The sequence below is a fragment of the Doryrhamphus excisus genome, linkage group LG18, assembly GCF_037039965.1.
Source record: "Doryrhamphus excisus strain RoL-2023G ecotype Guam linkage group LG18, RoL_Dexc_Guam_v1.1, whole genome shotgun sequence".
Taxonomy (NCBI): Eukaryota; Metazoa; Chordata; class Actinopteri; order Syngnathiformes; family Syngnathidae; genus Doryrhamphus; species Doryrhamphus excisus.
The window spans coordinates 15630950-15643345 of NC_136374.1; the positions used below are offsets into that span (position 1 = coordinate 15630950).

The following is a 12396-nucleotide window of genomic DNA, read 5'->3' on the forward strand; positions in this document are numbered from 1 at the left end:
AAATAAAAGGAAATAATCACAAAATAATTCAATGAGCTTGAAAAATTACTAGCTAAACTAAGTATCGGTTCGATACAAAATGTACAGTATTGCCCATCTCTGCTATGAACTGATTACATTACGTAAAACGTCATCGGATCACGTGACCTATGAGAAAGGTAGCCGTTTGATTTTGATCCTACGACACTTTTTGAGCTCGTATGTGTGGTTCAACTTACGGCAACTAACGCCAACATTTTAAACTTTAAAGACAATATATTAAAATATAAATTAACTACATTTTCATTTTGTGTTATTACACGAAAAACATTGACGGATAAGTTATTACTAGACACGGAAGCACCGCCCTTCTGTAGGAAACGGGTTGTTTGGAATTACAAATCGCGCGCCTCGGAGAGTAACGCGGGAAACGTCGCTGTGTTAGTTGTGTGTTTTTCACAGGACGACAACAACTAAGTCGAATTGACTCATGATACTAACACTATTTGGGTCAAACTAACATTTACCCCCCGTAAGGCCCCTCCAGATATCTTTTTTTTAACCGAGTTAATGTTTTAACGCTGACTATACTCCTCCAGCGGTTGTGTGGAGCCAGCGGATGAGCCTCGACAAGAAGAAGCACTTTTAGTGAATGAATGTCCCCGCGCGCTCTCGTGGTTAGCTCGGACACAAAGACGAAGCTTTGCTAGCTTTAGCCTCCAGGCGCCGGTCGGTCGAGGCTCTCCGCTCCCATGGAATCGTTCCAGAAAGTCGAGAAGATAGGAGAGGGTACTTACGGGGTGGTGTACAAGGCCAAGAACAAGAGCACCGGAGAAACTGTCGCTCTGAAGAAGATCAGGTTGGACACGTAAGTCAGCTGCTGTCGGTGGGGGGCACCGTGGCACCTCCGGGGCCCTGGAGGTCGCCCTGCCCGGCTTTGGCTTTATGGGATGGGGGGGTGACTGGTGGGGACATAACAGTGGGATCAGATTGAGGTGTTTAAATCTGCATTATTTGGCTTTGGCTGTGAACATGGATCAAACATGGATCAAAGGCCACGATGCGGCCATCCGATATATGCGAGGGAAATTGGAACGGGACTGGAGATTTTGTCCGAAATAGGCGAAATCCGTTATAAAAAATCCGATATATGCAATGAATTTTTTTGGAAATGCATTACAGAAAAATTGTTTTTTATCTGTCCGTTGTGAGCGCATTTCCGATATATCCGAGGTTCTATTACTGAAATACATAAATAAAGTCACAATAGTAATGGTTTTATTTCATTTGAACATGCATCAGATTACAATTGAATGCATCACATAATCAGTTCCCAGTTCCACATGTCCAAAAGTAGTAGGAAGAAGCAAAATTTATTCAATCCTACCCCTCCATCTGGTACTTTTACAATCAGTAACTGTTACATTTGTTCACTTCCTGCTTTCCTAATATAGTTTACATGTCACGTACCGAATTATGAGGTGATATGACCATACAATGACATAATGGGTACCATAGTAATTTATAGCTCACAAGTTGATGCTTATGTACCATTTCCTTAAGTCACTTATTGCAAAGGTGCAAAAAATATTTATTTAAACTTGATGTTAGTAAAAAAAATGCAGTAATTTGTCGACTGTTACATTTGTTCACTTCCTGCTTTCCTAATATAGTTGAAGTTTTTTTTAATTTTTATTTTATTTTTGTCACGTACCAAAAATACGAGGTGATATGACCATACAATATACATGTAATGTTAAACGTACAGGTAATTTCCACCAATGGGGATAGACGTCCTGATAAGATAAGCCTACTTATCCTGAAAGAGCGGAATATTTTGATGTCGGAATGGTTTCAAAGGTTGATAAAAGTGGGAATAGTGGACAACAAAAAAAGACGGAATTTGGCATGTAAAAATGAAGACTGATTACATGGACTGAGCCATTTTTTTTTTGGACTGAACCATGTCACCCTGTATTGTTGGAAACCATTTAATTTCTCCATTGTTAGCAGATCATGAATGTTGGAAATTGATGGAAAATGCTGGAAATTAAAAAAAATGGAGACTGAATGTTGAAATCAGTTGATGAGGATTGAACCAGCAACATGTTGGGGGCGGGGGACCACTGTACTACCTCAGCTGCAGTACATCAGCCTGAATCTTACAATAATTACATGTAATTGTTCACTTCCTGCTTTCCTAATATAGTTTAAGGTACACAATACAATGAAAATTGAATTAATTTCTGTAGTTCAAGTCAAAAAGTGCAACGCATTAAATACATACACAACACAGTTAAATAATTCATGAATTAATTGTGATATAAATATCTATAATCTGGAGTTTTGTGTGTACCGCCAGTAGTACTACTACCACAATTTGAGAATATTGTAAACAGTTGCTTCATTAATTTTTGTTCTCACAACATTAGGTACACCTATAACATGTACTAAGATGCAGTAAAACGGCTATTTTAAAAATAATATAAAATACTGAACTACACTGCAGTATACCAAGGTGTTTATTACAGTTCCTTGTAGTACATGTATATAAGATTTTGGCATAATATTGATATAATATTTTCTATTTAGAGAAACCGAGGGTGTTCCAAGCACCGCCATTCGAGAGATTTCGCTCCTTAAAGAGCTCAGTCACCCAAATATTGTCAAGTAAGTTCAATTTTGTCGTATTCTTGTCTGAATGTTTTAATTGAAAGTCAAAACGCTTTTCTTTAAAGGTTACACGATGTCATCCACACAGAAAACAAGCTATACCTTGTTTTTGAGTTCCTTAATCAGGATCTAAAGAAGTTCATGGACTCCTCCACGGTCACCGGCATCCCTCTTCCTCTCATTAAGGTAAATCGTCGGGTAATCACACCGACTTGGTTGTGACGAAAAATATTCACATTTCTTCCATCCGCAGAGTTACCTCTTCCAGCTGCTGCAGGGCTTGGCGTTCTGCCACTCCCACAGGGTTCTTCATCGGGACCTGAAGCCTCAGAACCTTCTCATCAACGCCCAGGGGGAGATCAAGTTGGCGGATTTTGGCCTGGCAAGAGCGTTTGGTGTGCCTGTGCGTACGTACACACACGAGGTGAGTCGGGGTGTATGGTTAGGTTTCAAACGTATACGACTATTTTTATTTTTTTTTTACTTTGACTAAATTTTGCTTTGTTTTGTTTGTCAGGTGGTGACATTATGGTACCGAGCACCTGAGATCCTGTTAGGCTGCAAATTTTACTCCACAGCTGTTGACATCTGGAGTCTGGGATGCATCTTTGCTGAAATGGTAATTATCCTCGCTGGAGCCTATCCCAGCTGTCTTTGGGTAAGAGGCGGGGTACACCCTGGACTGGTGGCCAGCCAATCACAGGGCACATATAGACAAACAACCATTCACACTCACATTCATACCTATGGACAATTTGGACAATTAACATAGCATGTTTTTGGAATGTGGGAGGAAGCCGGAATACCTGGAAACTCCACACAGTGATGGCCGAGGATGGGATTGAACTCGGGTCTCCCAGTTGTGAGGTTGTGCGCGCTAACCACTCGACTGCCGTGCAGTGAGAATTTTTTTTGACATGACGTCGTATGACATCCGCATCGTAGTTCATGTTTCATTAGTTCGTTAGCGACTACACCCCCCCCCCTCGGTTCCGTGAGCTTCGGTTCTTGTCAAAACAATATGCGTTCAAAAGAGTAATCCATTGGCATCACATTGACATCGCCTGTTCATCAAGCTGCCAACCGATTAACCTAGCATGCATATTTTAGGTTATGAACATGCAAACTCCACACAGATGCCAAAGCGTGGAATCAAACCCAGTTCTTCTTGACTGTGTGGCCTACATAATAGCCACTCGTCCACCGTGCGACTTAGATGCAACCAACCGACTTAGATGTCGTTTATTCAGTCAAGTAGTTTCATGCAGTCTATTAAGTTGCTATGGCAACACCTCCAGGCATTCTACGCAATACAACACTAGCATCGAAACAGGAGGTCAGAACATTCAAAGAGAATCGCTTTAAAGGTCATATTAAAAAAAACAAGTTATTTTCCTCACAGAGGATCAAATAAACGGTAGCCATCCTACGCACGTTGCTAACTTTTCCATTGTATGGGAATTTTCACTTTCCGTCTTGTTCAGATTTTCCGAGCATATTTGCCAGCTTTACAATAATCATGGAGTTGACCCCTCGCTTCGTTTTTTCCCTCGACTGCCATTAAAGTAAGCTTACATAAACGTCTGCTGTCCCACTCCCCTTGGCCTCGACTGCTGAACCAGCCAAATAGTTCAGCGGTTAAGTGGATGTCTCCCAACCGCCCTCCATTTACTCCTGGTTGATTGACACATGTCCTGGTCAAAGACACCGAATCGCCGACCAGTAAGAAAATACCGTCTTCTTCAGATCACCAGACGGGCGCTCTTCCCTGGCGACTCAGAGATTGACCAGCTATTCCGAATCTTCCGCACCCTGGGCACCCCCGATGAAGCCACGTGGCCGGGAGTTACATCCATGCCGGACTACAAACCGTCGTTCCCCAAGTGGGCCCGCCAGGATCTCTCCAAAGTGGTTCCTCTCCTGGATGAGGATGGTAGAGAGTTACTCGGAGTGAGAACATTTCATTTTCATTTACTGTATTTATATTATATAATATTTGTATTGGTTGGATCTAATTGCAGTGCAATATTCTCTTTACAGGAAATGCTGCACTACGACCCAAACAAAAGGTTATCCGCCAAAAACGCCCTGGTCCATCGATTCTTCCGTGATGTCACCATGCCGCTTCCTCATCTGAGAATCTGAATTGCGGGGAGAAATAATTAGCTTCAAATTCTTAATAAGCAGTAAGTGGCCTGAGTTGGTGGCATATTAGGGGATGTTTGGTATCTGAAGGTTATGCCATATGTAAAAAAACAATTTAGATCGTGCTTTCTTAGTACTAACGAATGTTTTGTACAAGCCTTCACAGATTTCTTCTAGTTTAGGAAGCAAACCCTTGTTATTTAAATAGCATGTTGGCTTTAGAGCCTCCAAACTTAGATAAAAAAATAATTGCTAACATTTTTCGGGATAGTGCAAATATCAACTTTTTATTGGTCTTTCCAGTTTCGCAGTGAAAGAGCTCGGTGAAACTATAAAAAATATATTTTATTCCTCATCTTTGTACATACACTGTTAAAGTTGCAATGTTTGCATTGTATTCAGATTTTACACTTTTTTTGTGTGTGTGGCAATTTTCTTACTCTCAATTTTATTCTCCCCTAAATGAAGCGTTTTAACATGGCTGCTTGTTATTGACAGTTGGAAAAAATAAACTTGTTTATATCAGTCTTAATGGTTCCTTTTTTAAAAATTGTCTGTCGTTATTTGGTAAAAATATTTTGTGTCATTCATTTGTCTGGATTTGAAACTCACAACTGTCTATAAAGTGTATATAATATTTATATGTATATAAAATAAGATATAACAACTTGATGCAAATATAAGTAATGTATCACTCAAGTTTATTATTATAAAGTATTATTCCTAATAATAAAAGCATTATTCCTAATAATATACTTCAGTACAATTTCAGATATGTTCATACATGATTATCTAAAAAAAAAAAAGGTTATCTCTTTCAGTAGGACAATATTTTTCAATCAGTATTTCTTCTTTTGGCCGCTAGATGTCGCCAATTTGCTTTAATAGAAGAAAAATGATTGTGATCATTTTTGCGTTAAACTATTAAGGATGTTTATTAATTGAGTAAAGCTAAAGCGACTACTACACACTAATTAATATGCACAATTGACAAGATGATAATTATAATTTGCTTTATTTAGTTAAAAACACCTAACCTATTCACAAGTGGTTCAACCAGGTCCACTAAGTATGACGAGGGAAACATGAGTGCTAGCCAGCTAGCAGATACCATTCAAATCAATGCAAACTTATGTAGCTTTGAGCTAGCCTGCTAAGAATAAAAATACCGATTAAATGTACGTTGTCTTTGTTTTGAAGCACTGCTGTTACATGTGATTTCATGTAACATACATACAAAGGGGATTTAAGACGTATTTGCATTTAATTATAACTAGATTATGTATAAGCTAGCTGGGCTTTTCCCATAATTAGCTATAATCACAAACAGACAAAACAAAGTAGTCACGTAAGAGCAGCGGAAATTTGGATTCAGAGGAAGTGCTTGCGGCTATTTACACTCTGCAGGGTCCATTGGAACCAGGACTTAAGAAGTTAGTGAGGCCAAGTTCGAGAACAAAGCAAAATGTCTCTAAAAGTGAAATAATAAATTCATAATAAAAAAAAAAGGACAAAAACACATAAGATGGCCAGTAGCTTCTCACAACTACCGTAACTCCCGGACTATAGAGCGCAACCTGATTATAAGCCTCACCCACTACATTTTTTAGAGGAAAACTGATTTTGTACATATATAAGCCGCATGTGCCCACATTAAAACATGTAAATATATTTACAAAGAAAGACGGTACACAGAAAGAGTTTTAATAATATAACTTAACAATAATAATAATATAACTTTCTTCACAAACGGTGCCTGTGACGCGGCGGTAAAACGGTAGCAACATGGTAACAACACGCTAGCAACACAATAGCAACACAGTATAACAGGTCTGGTAAAAGAACATACTAGTAAAAGTACATACTGGTAAAAGTACATACTCGTAAAAGTACATACTGGTAAAAATCACGGTAAGCCGTCTTCATCTTCCTCCTTTGAAGTGACGCCATCAGTCATCGTCCATTTATGCACAACAAGAAGTTGCAGTCTTCCTCGACGTATATATTCCACCGGTCTTAATCTTACCTTTTCTATTCGAGAGCCCCTAGCGGCCGTTAGAAACATTACATCAATTGGCCGCATCACTGAATAAGCCGCAGGGTTAGTTTTAAGTTTGGGAAAAAAAGTAGCGGCTTATAGTCCGGAATTTACGGTACTTCATAGCTACCAAAATTGAGTTTTTAAGGTACTCGATGTGTTAAACCTCAAGTTTCTTCTTCATGACGAGTTTGTATAGAATCTGGTAGCCATCATCCCAAGCGTAGAGCAGCCGCTCTAGCGGGTTGTACTTGAGACTGGCGTGAGCGCCGTAGCGTTTGGGGAAGTAAAGCAGCGGCGCGTCATCACCGCTGACCGTATCGTTGATGTCAAACAAGCACTGCACACGTGAGCGTCCGGGTTGCTTGGTGTTGTAAACCACGTAAAGCGTCCCGCAGATGACGAAAGCCGCTTCCGCGTTCTCTCTCGGACAGTTTGTGTCCCACGTTTGCTCGATAGTCAGCGAGATGGCATCGAGTTTAGCTAGAGAGATGTGTTTCTCCGTCTGATGGGTCGCGTAAATGGCCCACAGGCCTTCCTCGTCCACGGCCAAGTCCATGACGGTCTCAGGGCTCAGGTTATAAACCGGGACCTGGTCCTGGACCGGGAACACCACGCTATCAGCCACGGACTTGTTTCTTAAGTCATATTTAACCAGCGTTACCGCCTCGTCCGCTTGCGTGATGACATAGGCGTGATTATTGTAGACCACGTGACCGGTTCCCGTCCAGGTCTTAGGAATTTTCAGCTGCCTGGATTCGGATAGCCCCTGCGAGCGAGTGAAATCTTGCACGGTGGAAAACTCAAATATGGTGTCTTTATCGGTCCCGTTGAAGATGAAGACCTTCCCCGACCCGCCGCCGGTGTCTCTGGTCCACATGCCCTTTGACCCTCCCACTCGCTTCAAGATCTTCATGGCCTTTATGGTGGAGATCATGTCGCTGCAATCTAACAGGAGAAACACAACCGAGTTACAAGAAACGGCCACGGCTAAATAGGATGCTAGCTTAAAGAAAACAGATATGAACGGTGACCACGGGAGCCCAGTTCTGGTCACACAACGTCATGCCCCAAAGTCCAAACTATCCCGTTAAGAAAGGTTTTCAGACAAAGTGGCGAAGAAAGGCAAAATAAGAAGCCAAAAAATTACCACTTCCACACTTCTTTTCACTCTATCATGTCTGTCATGCCATGGATGAGTACAGGCAGTTTTTAGGGAATGTCATGTCATGTCATATCAATGTTATGTGTCATGCCTCGTGATCAGAATACTTGAAAAAAAATACGTCTCAAAGGTTGCTAGCGAGTTAAAAAAAACAACAGAGGAGGAGATATAACGCTAATTTAAATTTTTGTATTTTTTCTCCAGAAAAAGTCTGTAAAAAACGCTAATTTTAATTTTAGTAAGAAAACGTGATTTTCACAAAACAATCATTTTTTTTCCAAAAAATATTTTCCCCAAAAAATCGGCTTTGGGATTTCACTCTACAAATTAATTTATGTATTTATTCTCTGAAAATATTTTTTTCTCCAGAAAAAGTCTGTAAAAAAACACTAATTTTAATTTTAGTACGAAAACATGATTTTCACAAAACAATCTTTTTTTTTCAAAAAATATTTTCCCCAAAAATGGGCTTTGGGATTTCACTCCACAAATTAATTATGTATTTATTCTCTGAAAATATTTTTTCTCCAGAAAAAGTCTGTAAAAAAACGCTAATTTTAATTTTAGTAAGAAAACATGATTTTCACATAACAATCATTTTTTTTCAAAAATATTTTTCCCAAAAATGGGCTTTGGGATTTCACTCTACAAATTAATTTATGTATTTATTATCTGGAAAAAAAAAATTCTCCAGAAAAAGTCTGTAAAAAAACGCTAATTTTAATTTTAGTAAGAAAACATGATTTTCACAAAACAATCATTTTTTTTCAAAATTATTTTCCCCAAAAATGGGCTTTGGGATTTCACTCCACAAATTAATTTATGTATTTATTCTCTGAAAATATCTTTTTCTCCAAAAACAACAAATTATTTTTGTTGCGTTTATCATATTGCAGATGCTTTTTTTCCTGAAAAACTACAAGTTGTAAACTACAACTACTACAATTATATACAACTAACAGGAAGCAGTAAAATCTCACCAGTGACTTTGAAGTACTTGGTCTTCTGTTTCTCCTGCACTTGTGTCACCTGCTGCTCTATCAGCTTGTCATCCACATCCACACAAGGCTGAGCCCCGTTCTGGGTCTCCAGGTAATCCAGTTCTCGCTCCACCCGGTCCACTCTCGTTCCCATGCTGTCCAGGTTCACACGGAGCGTCTCTTTTTCTTTGTCCAAGTTCTCCAGCTGGGAAACCATCTGTTGTTTGAGGTCCCGCAGCTCTGAGGCATAGCGGATGGCTTGTTCATGCCACAGGGAGATGCGGTCCTATAGTGGTAAACATGTCTTATAGATAGAATTATTCATTCATTCATTTTCTACTGCTTTTCCTCACGAGGGTTGTGCCGGGGTGCTGGAGCCTATCCCAGCTGACTTCTACACCCTGGACTGGTGGCCAGCCAATCACAGGGCACATATAGACAAACAACCATTCACACTCACATTCATACCTATGGACAATTTGGAGTCGCTAATTAACCTAGCATGTTTTTGGAATGTGGGAGGAAACTGGAGTACCCGGAGAAAAAACATGCATGCACGGGGAGAACATGCAAACTCTACACAGACGCCTAATATTTATTAACTGTACAGTGTTTTAATCATTTTAAAAACGATAACTCTTATACATATATATAACTAAATAAAACTAAACTAAATCAAAACTTCACATCTTGTGGTGTCCATAGTACCCGGAGAAAACCCACGCATGCACGAGGAGAACATGCAAACTCCACACAGTGATGGCTGAGGGTAGAATTGAACTGCGGTCTCCTAGCTGTGAGGCCTGTGTGCTAACCGCTCATCCACCGTGCAGCCATGGATGAATCAATTCAAAAAATAATTCTAAATGACAAGTGAAGTTTTCAGGGCTGCACCACGATCGAGTGGGTAGTGCGCAGACCAGGGTTCAATTCCACCCTTGGCCATCTCTGTGTGGAGTTAGCATGTTAGCATGCGTGGGTTTTCTCCGGGTACTATGGACACCACAAGATGTGAGGTTTTGATTTAGTTTAGTTTTATTTAGTTATGTATATGTATAAGAGTTATCCTTTTTTAAATGATTAAAACACTGTCTGTTATATACTATATTATGTATAATGAATATTATATAGGGCGGCACGGCGGTCGAGTGGTTAGCGCGCAGACCTCACAGCTAGGAGACCAGGGTTCAATTCCACCCTCGGCCATCTCTGTGTGGAGTTTGCATGTTCTCCTCGTGCATGCGTGGGTTTTCTCCGGGTATTCCGGTTTCCTCCCACATTCCAAAAACATGCTAGGTTAATTAGCGACTCCAAATTGTCCATTGGTATGAATGTGAGTGTGAATGGTTGTTTGTCTATATGTGCCCTGTGATTGGCCACCGGTCCAGGGTGTAGAAGACAGCTGGGATAGGCTCCAGCATGCCTGCAACCCTTGTGAGGATAAACGGTAGAAAATGAATGAATGAATGAAATGTAGTTTTGATTCCGAAGAAAAACACTAACGTCGAGGAGCTTCGGAAAACTGAGCTCCCAGTAGAGATGAAAAAAAAAAAACATTCTCAACAGGTTCAAATAAACAGCCACGACTTGAAAGAACAATATTGACATAGTAATACTGTAGTAATACAAAGTACTGTCGACAACTACTGGAGCCATTTTCAGTTCATCTTACCTTCATCTTAAATTCCTCCTACGTCAAAAGTACACGCATAAATGGAGCATAATTGGAGAGAGTCGACTTTTTCCATATTTTCCCCAGGATTTACCCACATCTGCATTCCATTGCCTATTCCTGGAAGTATCCCAATGGAACCCAGAGCTCAACTGTAAAACGAGAGGTGAGAGCCTTACCTCAATGGCGAGCAGCCGCCGCTCCAAGTAGTCAATCAGGGCTTGATGGTGCTGAGCGCTCGCGAAGCACATCACGCTAATCAGGACTACGAGTCTTCTCATCGTGTCTCCTCCTGCCTTTTCTTAGACTGGTGAGAAACTTGGAGGAGCCAGCAGATTCCCAGAGGTGGGCTGGAATGTCCGAGGAGCCAGCTGAGCTGACTGGGAGGAGCCAGGAACATCTGGTTGAAATGGGAGGCGGCGTCGGCCTGTCCTTCTTATTTAGTCTATATGGCGTCTACCTGATGACTCACACAGGAACCAGGAAGCTACGTGGTTGAAGCAAGATGTTCAAATGTATCTAAAAAATTCAGAACTTGAAAAAAAACTAAACGTTAAAAAAATTATGATTATTTCTATATTACCATACTGACCTGAACTTAAAACTGTATTTTATCGCTACTAAAAAAGACGTTTTGGAGATTAATACATGTAAACCAAAGCTCACAGAGCTTTTCTTCCCGTAACTCACACACTCCAGCGACCTGAAGCGATGCAGCTACGACAAAAGACCCAACAAAAATTTGTTTTACTTCAAAATTTGACAAATATTGTAGATTGGATGCAAAGAGGGAAACCTTTAAGATACTGGTGACTGATTTTGTGTTCTAGAGTATCTTACCAAACAAATAAAGGTCAATATGGTTATTTTGGATAAAATACTAAGAAAAGTGTGATTCCCCATATAGATATTTTGTTATAATTATTATAATAAATATCAGAGCAGGTCAGCAGCAACTGGCATCGTATTGTTTTTGTTGCAAACTGGTTGCAACCGACTCAACAGTGCCTCCCCTGGCTGCAGCCAAGTACTGCACTTAAATCACCTTAAGATACTGGTGACTGATTTTGTCTTCTAAAGTATCTTACCAAACAAATAAAGGTAAATATGGTTATTTTGGATAAAATACTAAGAAAAGTGTGATTCCCTATATAGATATTTTATTTGAAGAAATATCAGAGCAGTTCAGCAGCAGCTGGCATCGTATTGTTTTTGTTGCAAACTGGTTGCATCCGACTCAACAGTGCCTGTTGTACCTCAAGTACTGCACTTAAATCACCTTTAAGATACTGGTGACTAATTCTGTCTTTGAGAGTATCTAATCAAACAAATAAAGGGCAATATGGTTATTTTGGATAAAATACTAAGAAAAGTGTGATTCCCCATATAGCTAATTTATTTGAAGAAATATCAGAGCAGGTTTTTGTTGCAAACTGGTTGCAACTGACTCAACAGTGCCTCCCCTGGCTGCAGCCAAGTACTGCACTCTAACTCCCGCTTTGAATAGTAATTTCCATTATTGCCATCCCGTTCTGGGTTCTGACTTCCCAATTACATTTTATTCAGTATTTTCCTTCAATAATTCGATCCAAATTGAAGTTGTTGGACCTGGTAAAACCCATTCAGCTCTGAGGGTGCGCCCTCTAGTGGCTGGGAGTAACACAATGCATGACATTGGAGAAGACTGTCAGTTAGGAAAGTCTTCTTTATGTCATCATTGCCTTTCAACTCATAATCATAAAAG

At 40.1% G+C, this 12396-nt stretch overlaps 2 protein-coding genes across 2 annotated transcripts; one reads left to right on the forward strand and one right to left on the reverse strand.

Moving 5' to 3' along the window:
- The first annotated feature begins 389 nt into the window (after positions 1-389).
- On the forward strand, positions 390-5334 carry cdk2 (cyclin dependent kinase 2). The gene is made up of 7 exons (XM_058055889.2): positions 390-847; positions 2572-2649; positions 2718-2838; positions 2906-3076; positions 3170-3271; positions 4399-4602; positions 4693-5334. Exons 1-7 carry the CDS (start codon positions 732-734, stop codon positions 4795-4797), a joined length of 897 nt encoding a protein of 298 aa, XP_057911872.1. The 5' UTR covers positions 390-731; the 3' UTR covers positions 4798-5334.
- olfml3b (olfactomedin-like 3b) lies at positions 3649-11238 on the reverse strand. Its single transcript, XM_078798363.1, has 5 exons — positions 10832-11238; positions 8981-9266; positions 6695-7783; positions 4691-4793; positions 3649-4572 (listed from the first exon to the last, which is right to left on the reverse strand). The coding sequence occupies exons 1-3, from the start codon at positions 10931-10933 to the stop codon at positions 6996-6998; spliced, it is 1176 nt and encodes a 391-aa protein (XP_078654489.1). The 5' UTR covers positions 10934-11238; the 3' UTR covers positions 3649-4572; positions 4691-4793; positions 6695-6995.
- Positions 11239-12396: the final 1158 nt, after the last annotated feature.

Bases quoted from the DNA above. Each gene is read 5' to 3' on its own strand.
- cdk2 (XM_058055889.2), top strand. From the start codon at position 732: ATGGAATCGTTCCAGAAAGTCGAGAAGATAGGAGAGGGTACTTACGGG. The intron at 2,650-2,717 runs GTAAGTTCAATT...TTTTCTTTAAAG, and splicing joins AGTCACCCAAATATTGTCAA to GTTACACGATGTCATCCACA. The intron at 3,272-4,398 runs GTAATTATCCTC...CGTCTTCTTCAG, and splicing joins GATGCATCTTTGCTGAAATG to ATCACCAGACGGGCGCTCTT.
- olfml3b (XM_078798363.1), bottom strand. From the start codon at position 10,933: ATGAGAAGACTCGTAGTCCTGATTAGCGTGATGTGCTTCGCGAGCGCT. The intron at 9,267-10,831 runs GTAAGGCTCTCA...TTACCACTATAG, and splicing joins GGCGGCTGCTCGCCATTGAG to GACCGCATCTCCCTGTGGCA. The intron at 7,784-8,980 runs GTGAGATTTTAC...TTCTCCTGTTAG, and splicing joins CAAGTACTTCAAAGTCACTG to ATTGCAGCGACATGATCTCC.